At 35.6% G+C, this 13,324-nt stretch overlaps 1 protein-coding gene across 3 annotated transcripts in view; it reads left to right on the top strand.

The window, feature by feature from the left end:
* Positions 1-13,324, top strand: part of LRP11 (LDL receptor related protein 11) — a 90,263-nt gene that overhangs the window by 66,039 nt on the left and 10,900 nt on the right. For 2 of the 3 annotated variants that reach the window (XM_074187811.1, XM_074187809.1), the window contains 2 exons: positions 7,752-7,808; positions 9,353-9,388. In XM_074187811.1, coding sequence (XP_074043912.1) covers positions 7,752-7,808; positions 9,353-9,388 — 93 coding nt within the window. The remainder of the gene's footprint in view (positions 1-7,751; positions 7,809-9,352; positions 9,389-13,324) is intronic. The other variant, XM_074187810.1, reaches the window with a different exon arrangement.

Raw genomic sequence — 13,324 nt, 5'->3', positions numbered from 1 at the left:
AAAATTTACGTGTTGAGTTGCCAAAGTTCAGCCTAAATTTTCTCTAGTTCAACTGTTTAAAAGCATAGATAGAGGATTTCTTAGCTTGGGATCTGTGTGTGGTACTCTATAAACCTTAAAGCACTATAAACTCCAGGTTAAGAATATGGATTTTTGTTTAGTTTCTAATATTGTGATAACTGAATTTTGAAATAACATATCCATTGTATTATATTTTTGTATTTATAATATTACTCTAAGAAGGGCTTAAAGCTTTACCAGCCTGACAAGGAGGTCCATAACTCACAAAAAAAGTAAAGTACCTCTATATTAGAGCCTGGAGGTGACTAATATAATTATGTACTAAGCATATGACTTATGACCAAAAGAGCCTGCCCATTGTATATTTCTTGCAACTTAAGTGTAATACCACTTTTGTGGTATTTGTACAGGTTTTATACAGTCGTTTTCATCTTGATAGTCTCCTATTTTCTATCAAGAAATTATAGTTTAAACAAGTTAAAAGAAGTTATTTCTGAGATAGGAGGATTTAATTTATGAGAGTTTGACAAACACCATAGTCATATAGGACTCTGTGGTACCCATAGTCCCTGATTTAAAGTGTTGTAATTATTTACTCTCCATCTTAGAAAAAAAAAAGTGTTTTAGTTCTCAAGTGGATTAATGATCAAATAAAAACCAATTCATTTATCACTGTGAAGGAAATTGATGGGTTTTTATACTTAAAGCAAAACAGCTCTTTCTACAAGTTTGTTTTAAGGGAAATGAGCATTAAGACCTAAATGTCATAGTCTATCTCATTGATAATGTCTTGTAAACAAATATAATTTAATAAATCATAATCAACAGATGCCAGTATTAGACATTACTTCTGTGCATAATCCAGCTTTGGGTTCTAAGGAATAGAATTAATTCTTGCTTTTTCCAAGTTTAAATGGCATGTAACTATTTGAGTTTTAGAAATCTGTATACATAAAATGTATCAGTTTTCAGGGTGAAAGTACAGAGCCATTTTGTTTCTAGTGAAGAGAAATTAGGATACACCAATTCTTCTATTGCACATCATCCCTTGGTTTTAGACAAAAATGATGCTTTTATTTCGCCAAAGAATAGTGTCACCAACATTGTTATGCCATGAAAAGATTACCCAATAAACAAACTTGTAGACAAGCAGAAAAATATTTATCAAAACTGTTATACTTTTATTAGTTGCTCTCTTCTCCTGAATGCATGATGGTAATAATAATTCAGGGTGCGGCTAGGTGGCACAGTGGATAGAGCACCAGCCCTGGAGTCAGGAGTACCTGAGTTCAAATCTGGCCTCAGACACTTAATAATCACCTAGCTGTGTGACCTTGGGCAAGCTACTTAACCCCATTGCCTTGCAAAAAAACTAAAAAAATAGAAATAAATAAAAATAATTCAATAAATAATTTTATTAGGACCTTTTAATAGTCTTACAAGTAGTCTTATTAGAAGACATCTTGGTGATGCAGTAGATAGAGTGCTGGATCCATTATTAGGAAGACTTATGGTAAAATATGTCCTTAGATACTGCTGTAAAAATTCCAAGCAAGTCTTTGACCTCTGTCTGCCTCAATTTCTTGTCAGTAAAATTGGAATGATAGTTACACTTTTCTCACAGGGTGATTGTGAGAATATGGTGAAATAATATTTTTAAGTTATTTTGCAGATTTTAAACAGTTATATAATTACTATCTATTATTTATTGACATTAGCTAATACCATATAACTGATCAAAAAGAATTCTATTGTGAATTATATGTCTATAATAAAACTCAAGTAATATTTCCAATTCAATAAAACAGCATAGGAGTTAAGATTATTTGTACTAACTCAGTAAACAAGATGTGTCAAAAGAGAGCTCCTTCCTATTAAATTTATAGGTTTCAAATGTGACCTGTTAATTTTTTTGCATTTATTATGCTAATAAGAGTTGAAACCAATATTTCTTGTTTATGGTTGTTGAGTCATTTCAGTCATATCCACTTCCTCATAACTCCATTTGCGGTTTTCTTAGCAAAGATACTGGAATTATATGTCATTTCTCCAGTTTATTTTGTAGATGGAAACTGAGGCAAGCAGGTTAAGCGACTTGCCCAGGGTCATACAGCTAGTAAGTGACCTATTTAAACTCAGGAAGATGACTTCAGACCCAGGACTCTATCTTTGTCAACCCCCAACTAGCAATCACCAGGCCTAAAACTTACCTGTCATTCAAATGATGAAAGAAACTTTGGTTGAAGGGAAACTACCCCTCCCCACCCCAAAGCATATCATCAAATCTTCTGTAACTAAGAGTCTTGGACAGCTATCTGATAATTTAAATGGTTTACCCATTTAAATGGGTATTTGACTATTCACACAGCAGAATGTGTCAGAGGTGAGACTTGAACCCATGTCTTCCATACACTAAGGCCAGTTTATCATGATATCTATGAAATCATAATAACTTCTAATGCTTTAAAATTTACAATGTTCTCTACATACATTAATTTATTTAAATCTATTTAGTCAACAAAGAATCTAGAGTTGTACTCTGTAATTGAGCCCTGAGATCCTATTTCAGTCAAGTATGGGTTAACTACAATTATTTTAGTGCAACCTTGTAAGGGTATTCGAGAATAGAATTTTTCCTCATCAATGCGGATAAAGTTAGAATAAGTAAATTATAAATTCCTTGAGGGCATAGAAATTGTGCCTTAACTCTCTTTATATCTCCACAGAGACAAATCCATATAGTCAGTGCTCAGAAATATTTAATTCATTAGGAGCTATAAGTAAATAGGAAGACTAGGGAAAGCACTTCTATATCATTATCCCTTCCAGATTGGAGGGAGAGAGGGTAGGTTAGGAATAGGGGATTGTGGTGGAGGTTGTTAGGGATATTGGGGAGGGGTATAAAATTTTTTGATCTTCCTTCCTACCAGAGAAGAAGTCTGAATTATTGTGATGTTGATATTATATAATACTATGCTTACAATTTATGTATTTCTGAGTTTTTAAACTTTCTGTGTCATCCGTAGCTTCTGCAAAACTCCCAAAAATTCCCACGTAATTTCTTATGCCAACCTGCAGAATATTGAAACCATGAAAAAGTCTCAATGTAGAAGAGATAACTATTTCTTTCTAACAGAGGCAGCAAATTATCAGCCACTAATTGCCTTAGGCACTTTTATGTGTTTGCTAATTCACTCAAAAGTGTTACTGGGATTTGAAGAAGCAAAATAATTGCCTTATACTATTCTTTTTATTTGAAGTCACAAAAAAGTGAATCTGGGACCCTGGAGAAGCCATAGTAAATTACTTCTAGTCACATTTATTAGAGAAAAACTGAGGACTAATTTAGATCTGGGAGTCAAAAGTTCTTCCATAAGAATGCTCTGTTTTCAACTTTGAAAAACTGAAAACATTGTTGAAAAATCAACAATGATTCAGTGTTTCTTATCTTGAAATGTTCATTGCTCCAGAAGACCCATATTGAAGCATATTACTTCCTGACAGAGAAGTGATAGATTTGTGGTACAGATTGAGACAAAACGTATTTTTTTGGACACAGCTGATAATGGAATTTGTTTTGCTTGTCTATGCATATTTGTCAAAAAAGTTTCGATTTTCTTTTTCTTTTCCAATGAGGGTGAAGGGATAGGAGGAAGAGAAAATAGATTTTTGTTTATTGAAAATAAATTTAATTTCAAAAAATTAAAAATAGAAAGAATAGTCTTTTTCATATGGACCATTGTTTAATTATGCCTTCAATATTCTGTCCTTTTGCAGCTAATCACCATCCACTCCCAAATTTCCAAATGACCTCTGAAACACCAGTCTGATGGTCTTTTTTTCAGTCTTTATTCTTCTTGACCTCTTTACTGTATTTAACAATTTTTTTTAACCAACCTCTACTCCTGTACAATCTTTCCTTGTTTTTGATTTGTTTTTTGGACAGGATTCTGGCCTGGTTCTCTTTCTACTGACTGATCACTCTTTCTAAATCTCCTACGCTAGTTCATCAGTCATATTAATCAAATCACTGTTAGAGGAGAAAGGGAGTAGACCAGGAAGATAACTGTATTATTTGTTTTATTTTGAATCCTTCTATTCCCAGCACCTAACAGTGCACATTATAAGTAGTAGGAAGATTAGCCAGTTAAATGGCACTTTTTTAAAATAAAGGAGCTATGAAAAATGCTTTGGTAGATTTGGGCTTTTGATTTTTATTCCTGTTACGTTATTTTAAAAATGGGAGTTTGTTCACAGCTGTATAATCTCATTCACAATTCACTTTGGAAAGATAAGCAGTTTCATTGCAGGGTAACTCTCAGAAGTTAGTCCAGGAACTAGTTCCAAGGATCTGTGGACAGTTGAGCAACTTCAGATAAGCCATCTGGCCTTCCTGGTATATGAGCCTTCTGTAACCTTCATACATCACTGATTTCCATCTCCATAAAACCAGCTCCACTCACATGTTCCTTTTATAAAAATATTAATAAGATAAATGCTTAGGAGAATGCCCAAGGTATATGAATGAGAAAGTGGAAAAAGCCCACACAGAGCCACAAGAGTTGATGAGATAGCATTTGGATTGGCAAGGATGGCCTTTCCAAAATACTGTATTCAAAATGGGGGGGGGGGGGGGTACAGAGCAGCTAGATGGTACAATGGGTAGAGCACTTACCCTGGAGACAGGAGGACCTGAGTTCAAACTTCATAATTACCTAGCTGTGTGATGTTGGACAAGTCACTTAACTCCATTACCTTGCAAAAACCAAAGCTTGGGAAAATTCACAGAAGCTGAAAAAAGTATAGTGTTATTATTACTGTTGTTGTCGTTTGGGAGCAGAGGTGAGCAGAAAACTGGTACAGTGGATAGGGTACCTGGTTTGGAATCAGGAAGACCTAAGTTCAAAATCTGGCCTCAGACACTTACTAGTTGCTTGACCCTGTCAAGTCACTTAACCTTGTTTGCCTCAGTTTCCTCAGTCATAAAACTAGTGTCAAAGAAGGAAATGGCAAAGTACTTCAGTAGCTTTGCCAAGAAAACCATAAATGGGGGCAGCTAGGTTGCACAGTGGATAGAGCACCAGCCCTGGAGTCAGGAGTACATGAGTTCAAATCCGGTCTCACACACTTAATAATTACCTAGCTGTGTGGCCTTGGGCAAGCCACTTAACCCCGTTTGCCTTGCAAAAACCTAAAAAAAAAAACCATAAATGATGTCACAGAGAACCAGTGAAATAACTGAATGATAATAACAACAAACTTCCTTCCAGCTCTAAATGTGTGAATCTTCTTTGCTATTTTCCTGTACGGATTTATATTTTTCCTTGCTAGGTATCTGCTTGAGAGCTGGTCTCAGAATCTAGATCTGAATCCAATATATAACAACAACCAGACCTCCAGGTTTGAAGTTGACTTTTTACTTACTACTGTCTCTGAGATGTTAGGCGAGTTACTTAACCTTGAAATGCTTTAATAGCAACTCTCCAAGATTATAAATTGCAGAGTAAGTAGAGGGAATTTATTCATCTAGGTGGTTCTTATGACAGACCAATCACAGCTACAGTCTAGTCCCTAGATAGATGGCTTCTTATAAGGGTAGAGTAAAACAACACAATATAATCTCATTTCTCTACGTGAATCAGGACCCAGGAATGATCCAAATATAAGAAAATCTCTATAATTTGGTGAAATATTTTACAATCTTTCCTCTTGTTCTGAAAATTAGAGGATTTAGATGAAATATATTTAGCATACAAAAGTATTTCTTATAACCCTGCAGATACTTTTATTGAATCAGCCTCAATTTTGACTTCCTGATTGGTCTCTTAAAATCCCAAGCTGGGGGCAGCTAGGAGTGGCCCTTGAATCAGAAGGAACTGAGTTCAAATTTGATCTCAGATACTTATTAGCTGTGAGACTGTGGAGAAGTCATTTAATCCCATTTGTCTCAAAAAAAAATGTGATTTACTCAATTTGGATCAATGTACAACATGGAAACAATGTAAAGACTGACAAATTGCTTTCTGTGGGGGGAGGGAAGTAAGATTGGGGGGAAAATGTAAAACTCAAAATAAATAAAATCTTTAATAAAAAAAATGTGATTTGCTTGAACCTACAAGCTTAGAAGACTAATCCTCTAGATTTCATAAAATTATGTGAATTTAGTGTCAGAGATTATTTTGTTTACCAGACTTATTCCACAAATGAGGAAATGGAGACCCAGAGATTGGAAAGTAACTTTCCCAAGGTCACACAAATAAATAACAACACAGCCAGGATATGAATGCAGCTCCTCTGAATCCAAATCCAGGGGTTTTTTCCTACTTCAATTTGTACCTGAATATAAAGTCTTTTCGATAACATTTTCGATAAACAGCAATCCAGTCTCCTGTTGAAGATCTCCAGTGACAGAAGACCTAACTCTAGAAAGCCCATCCAACTTTTGGACAATTATTAGAAATTATTAGGAAGTTTTCTCCTATGTGACTCCACCTTGTGCTTCTATTTCTGCCCTCAGGATGGAATAGCCCAAATGCAATCCATTCTCAAGTATCTTCAGATACTTAAAGATGATTGTCCTATTCCTCCTTAGTTTCTCTTCTCCAGACTAAACATCATGAATTCCTGCAACTTCATGTGGCTTCCAGTCACCATCACCATCCTAGCTGACTTGTTTGGGGTGAACACCAGATGGAGAATGAATCACTTCTAGGTGGTGCAGTAGACAAAGAGTACTGGGCTTGGAGACAGGAAGATCCATTCTCCTGAGTTGTGTGACCCTGGGCAAATCGCTTAATCCTGTTTGTCTCATGTGTAAAATGAGCTGGAGCAGGAAATGGCAAATCTTTCCAGTGTCTTTACCAAGAAAACCCTAAATAATGGGGTCACAGAGAGTTGGACACATCAAAAGCAACTCAACAACAATTCTAGATGTGTTATAATTAGGACAAAGCACACTTCCTTATTCTAGGTTCTATGATTCCCTTAATATAACCTAAAATCACATTAGTGTTATCTCAGAATATACCACCCACTAAAATCTTCAGGTCTTTTTCATAAACGACTTTCTAGCTTTGTCTCCTGTACTTTTGCAACTGACGTTTTTGAATTGAAATTGCACTTTCTGTGATTACCACTGAAACCTTAATCACCTTATATAATGTTCTTTTCTTAATTGTCCTTGTTCTTTTTCTTTTTTTTAAATTTTATTTATTTTTAATTTATCAAATAAAACAAGTATTTCCATAACATAGTAGAATAAAAAAAGATGATTGCACTTGAAACTGCAAATCTATTGTGTATTTTTTTCATGCAAATTTTTTCTTTTTTTTTTTTTCTTCCCTCCCCTCCTTGTTTTGGACCTTACATGACCACCTCTTTTCCAGGATACTCCCTCTTCTCTAGCTTTTAATGACACTGTCCATTCCTGGTTTTTCTCCTACTTGTCCTACCCCTCAGTTTTCTTTTCTGGTTAATCCCCCTAACAATCAATGGCCCTCTAGAATTGACTGACCTCTTTCCAAGCCAAAGATATATATATTCCAGACTGTGAACATCTATTCCATTCCACTTATGACTAATAATAAATGTTCACCTAGATTCCTTAGACAATTAGGTCTCTCTCTGCTACCAAGTCATATATAAAAAGAGACTTCAAAAACAGATGATTGTTATTCTAGTGTCCTTTTCTTAAGTCATCATTCTTTTTTCTTTTTTTGATTGTTAATCAGGAGCAGTTTCTCAGCAGCCTGCGACAGAGCCATCAATCCACTCTCACTCCGAGCCAGGTTTGATCTTCTTTTGATTTCTTACTATTTATGTGGCCACAAATTCATTTTATGGATCAGTGGGAGAAAGTGAAGGAAGTGAAGTTCAAAGATGAATGAGGGTCAAGGAAGAGGAGGTTTGGTGAGATAATGAGGCAGCAACTTCCCTGGGTTTCTATTTCTATCAGAAGCAGATGAGTGGGAAACATAATCTGTAACAGTATAATGCTGGGGCCCCAGTTCTTTCTGTGATTTCAGAGTGTCAGATTCACGATCCACAGTGACTGGATTCTACTCTCTGGTTTATCCAGATGACAAACTTGTCTTGCCAAGTCGGCCATGACCAGACCCTGTCAGCACATTCACACAGAGAATGCCAGATTTATGCTAAGATTATAAGGGAGGCTGAAAGTGATTCCATTGTAAATGGAATCTCCTTCTCCAGCTCATTTTATAGCTGAGGAAACTAAGGCAAACAGGATTAATAATGAAGATTCAAAGAGAAGTCATATTTGATTTTTATTAAGAATAAGCAATAGCCAAAATCCACCTAGAATTCAAAAGCTTGAAACTGCAGAGGACAATTAATTATAGGATTTGAAGTACTAGGATCCTGTTTCCAATCACTCTGAAAATACTATTCTAGATGGAGCTGCTGGAGAAATCATTCTCTCATTTTAGTTCTTCTACTTTCAAAATAAGAAAATCAGATTCTGTGGACCTGAAGTAAATTGTCAGTATTTCAGTGCAGAATAAAACTTTGGATAATAGGACCAAGGGGGAAAAAACAAGGGAAAATATAGGACATAAAAAATGTGAGACAAGATCCTTACCCTCAAGTGACTTGTAATCAATAAAATGATCAAGATGGATACACTTGAAATGAGTTTCAGTGATCTGTTCAGTTTCAGTGATTTTTCTGACCCCCATTTGTGTTTTTTTGGGGGGGAAGGTGGCAAATACTGGAGTGTTTTTACTATTTCCTTTTCCAGATCATTTTATAGATAAGGAAACAGAGATAAACCAGGTTAAATGATTTGCCTAGGTCACACAACCAGTAAGTACCTAAGGTCAAATTTGTATTCAGGGTCTAACTCTAAATGCACCTGTGGGGTAGAAAAGTCTTCATGGATGAGGTGAACTTTGAGTTGGGCCCTGAAGGACTATATAAAATGTAAAGTTTAAACTCATTTAATTGGTATTCAAGACCTACCACTTTATTCTGGCAACTTTTCCTCCTATATTTCTCCCTCCACATAGTCTAGAGTACAGCTAAACGTGATTAATATAAAACTGACCAAATATGCCCCACATCCTCCTGCTTCTGCCTTCTCTCATACTGTTCCTGCTGCTCCAAATGTCTTCCTTCTACTCCTCTCCTCTTGAGTTCTACCTGTCCTTTCAAGCCAAACTCAAAGGTTGTTTCCACCTTTCCTGATCCTGCTAGGTGGTAATAAACTTACCCCTAGACCCTTATATAATAATTTTGTACCTCTCCAATTCACTTATCATGAAATATTGGGTCATATAGTTATTTCTGTGTATGTTTCTCATCCATTTGTTAGACTCCAAGATCCACAATGGAAAGAGCCACATCTTCTGTAAGTCTTTTATATCACCTAGAAACTAGCAAAACTTTTTGCATATAGTGTTTTGAATGAGAAAATGATTGAATGAATGATGAATGGGGCAGCATATAATAGGAAGAGAAAAGCATAGAAGTGGGGTGTTTGCTAGGTGCTAGTGAGACCTGCTTAACCGCAAACAAAGATGCATGTTAATGGTAAGATGAAATGTGATAGCAAGATCAAATTACAAAAGAACTTGCAAACAAGTTTAAGAAATGTAGTCATCTTATGTGGTAGGCTGTTTTTCTTTCACTCAGTTGCAGTACTCTAAAGGTATGATGTGATGTTTAAAGAATGCAAAAAACCTGTCTACAAAATCTTGCTAGTTCTTTCCTATGACATGCTTCATCTATGTCAGGACCATTCTCATTAAAATTTTACAGAAATGATAAATTAACTGTATCAGCTAATAGATATCACTATCTTCTTGGTTGACTTTTTTGGTAAAACAGGTTTCTCCATTCTTAAATCTGTCATTTCCAGGACAGAATTTTCTTTAGTACATTGTTCTTGTTTTTTTTACTCATTTCATTGACTTTTTAATGAACTTATTTGGGATTTTCTTAGCAAAGATACTGAAGTGGATTGCTATTTCCTTCTCCAGATGAGATTTTTTTTTACAGATTTTACAGATGAAGAAACTGAGGCAAATAGAGTCAAGTGATTTGCACAGGGTCCCATAGCTAGTAAATGTCTACGTCTATATTTAAACTCCAGACTAACTACTCTGCCACCTGGGAATCTAACCGTATGGAAGGATAGTGGCACAAATCTGTAATACCTGCTGCTGAGGATACTAGGGCTGGTGGATCACTTAAACTCAGAAGTTCTGAGCTGTAGTGGATTAAACTTATTCAGGTGTCCACAAATAAGTCCAAAACCATTATGGTGAGCTACCTGGAGCAAGCATGAACCAGTCCCCGTTTGTAAAAGGAACAATATGTCAAAGAATCAGTCCTATAATTGTCCATTGACTTCCAGCTTGCCAAGAAAGGGAGATATAGTCTCCAGAAAGGGGGATGAAGGAGTTATCATGGCATCAGTGGTTAGGTGAATGAAAATTAGGAGAATCAAATAGTGTTTACAACTTACATAATTGTTTGCAACAAGTTATAAACCTCTTTTATGAAAAGTATCCTATGGATAAGTAAATATCTTGTCTAGACATCCTGCAAGTGATGACTGTATTTCTATTGCAAACCTATTTCTTATTTCCCAATGTTAACCTGTCATCATTTCAGGACTTAATAAATCCCCTCTCTTATTCCCAAAGAATAACAAATATTCACTTCTTGTCCCTGATTGCTCAAACCGAGGGCCTTTCTAGAGGGATCAGTCCTATTTTCATTACCTTTTTATTTTGTCAGGGTTGACAAAAGGTCAGGTTATTACAAAGATAGTAAAGTACAGCTGGGGAGGAAAAATAAACAGTTAATAGAGTGTCTGATCTCTTCTCCCTTCTTCCTTTCTTCCCACAGAATGAGTAGGATTTAGACCTATGAAGATCCCCTCTTTTATTTTCTTATTCTTCAAGGAGTACTATTAATCCTCCCCTTCCAAGAGGTACTTCAGACATAGTAACTCACAACAATTCAGTGTAAATACACAAGTTTCAGCTATTTCCATAGTTGAGATACTTAAACCTTTCAAAATATCAACCATACTTCATAAAAATGTATTTGTAGTCCTTTATATTCAATAAGATTAAAATATTACCACTTGAGAGCTATTAAGACTAACATTTTTCCAGGACTGTTAGAGCTATTTTAACCTTTAACATTTTCCATTCCATTATTGACCTTATTATGAGGTTTCAAGACAAAAAATCACTTTGCACAAGTAAAAAAAGTTGTCCTTTCAAGTATGGTGGTACACATCTATATAATCCTGCCACTGGAAAAACTGATCTCTCAAGCTGGAGAGAGTTATAGTGGGTTTTGAAGAGCAGATATCCCAGCTAAATTTAGAATCCAATATGGTGAGGCCATAGAAGCATTAGAAAACCTGATTGCCAAAGAAGGGGTCAAGAAAACAGAAACTGGTCAGAAACAGATTGAGTCTAAGCTTCTTTGCTAATCAGTAATGGAATTAGATCTGTAAATACTCCCTATATTTCCAGCTTGGGTGATCTTCAACTGAGTAGACACAACCATTTTTTAAAAAATTATCTGGGGTGGCTAGGTGGTACAGTGGATAGAGCACTGGCCCCGGAGTCAGAAGTACCTGAGTTCAAATCTGGCCTCAGACTTAATAATTACCACTTAATAATTACCTAGCTGTGTGGCCTTGGACTAGCCATTTAACCCCAGTGCCTTGCAAAAATATATATATCCTAATTGAATTACAGTCTCTCCTTAACAAGTATTAAAAATGAGCATAAAAATAATTTTTCCCAACTTAAATCTGTCATCTCTACTACTGTGAATACATTTAACTAACACTCAAAATCCTATCGAAATCATACCACTGCATACAGATTTATTTATCTGTCTATCATATAAGTCATTGTAATGCTCATTAATATTAATAATGTTCTTTTTCTGCACTCTTGATGACCTCATCAGCTCTCACACATTTAAGGATCCCTTTCCAGATAATTTATTGACCTCTATGCTGTGATAATTTTTAAAAATTCTGAGAGATGTAGTTTCTGGGTAATTTTATGATGTTATTAATAGGGTCAGTATATTTATTAATAAAAGTATGATCATTTAACCATCTCTCTAAGACCAACCTCATGGTGATAGGCTCACATTTTTTATGCCCTTCAAAGAGTTGGTGTTCCTGAGGAATTAACAAATGAGAGGTGGGCTATATTAAAATGAGTCTTGGGATATGTCTCTTGGGTCACTTCAAATATCACCTGTCTTGATGAAAGGGAGAATCAACATCTTCCCAGACCTGTCTGAGCAAATACAATGAGCAGGAATACACTCATTAGCCAGAACCTAAAATTTCTTTTACTATTTGATTAGATCTTGACCTAAGTAAATCTTTGAGAGATTTCCTACACTGGTTGGTTTCTGGATGAGGAAATATAGAAAGGGGGGAAATCTTGGCCCTAATACAATAATATTCATTTCTTACAATGTCCAATCTAATTTTTCCTCCTGAGCCATAGTCCCACATCACCAACCATCTTTTGGTGATATCAAATTGGATATTCCAGAAACATCTTAAACTCAACATATCCAAAACTGAATTCATTATCTTCTTCTACAAACCTACCCTTCTACTCACTATTCTCCTCTGTTGAAGGTACCAATATTCTTATGATATTTGCCAAATCTTGGCATTCCTCTCTCTACAGCATCTCTCACACATCTAGTTTCTTCTCTACTCACATAGCTACTCCCCTATCATTGAGAACTTCATTGCTTCTTGCCCATACTATTGCAAAAGTCTCTCAATTTTTCTCCTTGCCTCAAGTCTCTCCCCATTCCAATTCATTTTCGAAAAAGAAACCCAAGTGGTTTTCCTTCAGCACAGATCTGAATTTGTCATTCTCCTACTCAAACTCCCATGACTTCCCGTTATTTTTAGGAGAAAACATACTTCTGTTTGACTTTCAAAATTCTTCCCAACCTGAGCTCTCCAGCCTCATTTCACATTACTTCACTTTCTCTACCCCACAATCCAGTCAAACTAAACTTTTTTCTCTATTCTTCACATGCAACTCTTGTGTCTGTGCATTTATACAAACCCTACGTTTTTTCCTGGGAATGCACTCCTTCCTCATCACTAGCACAAGATTCAAGATTCAGCTCAGCTATCATTTTCTCCAAGAAACTTTCTCTCATCCCCCCACTAGCTGGTGCCTTCACTTTCTAATTAACTTGTGTTTAACTGCTTTGTATTTATTCTGTATTTGCTTTGTATATATTTATTCTATATATACGTATATACATA

This window comes from Macrotis lagotis, chromosome 5, assembly GCF_037893015.1.
Source record: "Macrotis lagotis isolate mMagLag1 chromosome 5, bilby.v1.9.chrom.fasta, whole genome shotgun sequence".
Lineage (NCBI taxonomy): Eukaryota > Metazoa > Chordata > Mammalia > Peramelemorphia > Peramelidae > Macrotis > Macrotis lagotis.
The sequence above is the reverse complement of the archived record's forward strand: the minus strand, read 5'-3'. Positions and strand labels throughout refer to the sequence as shown.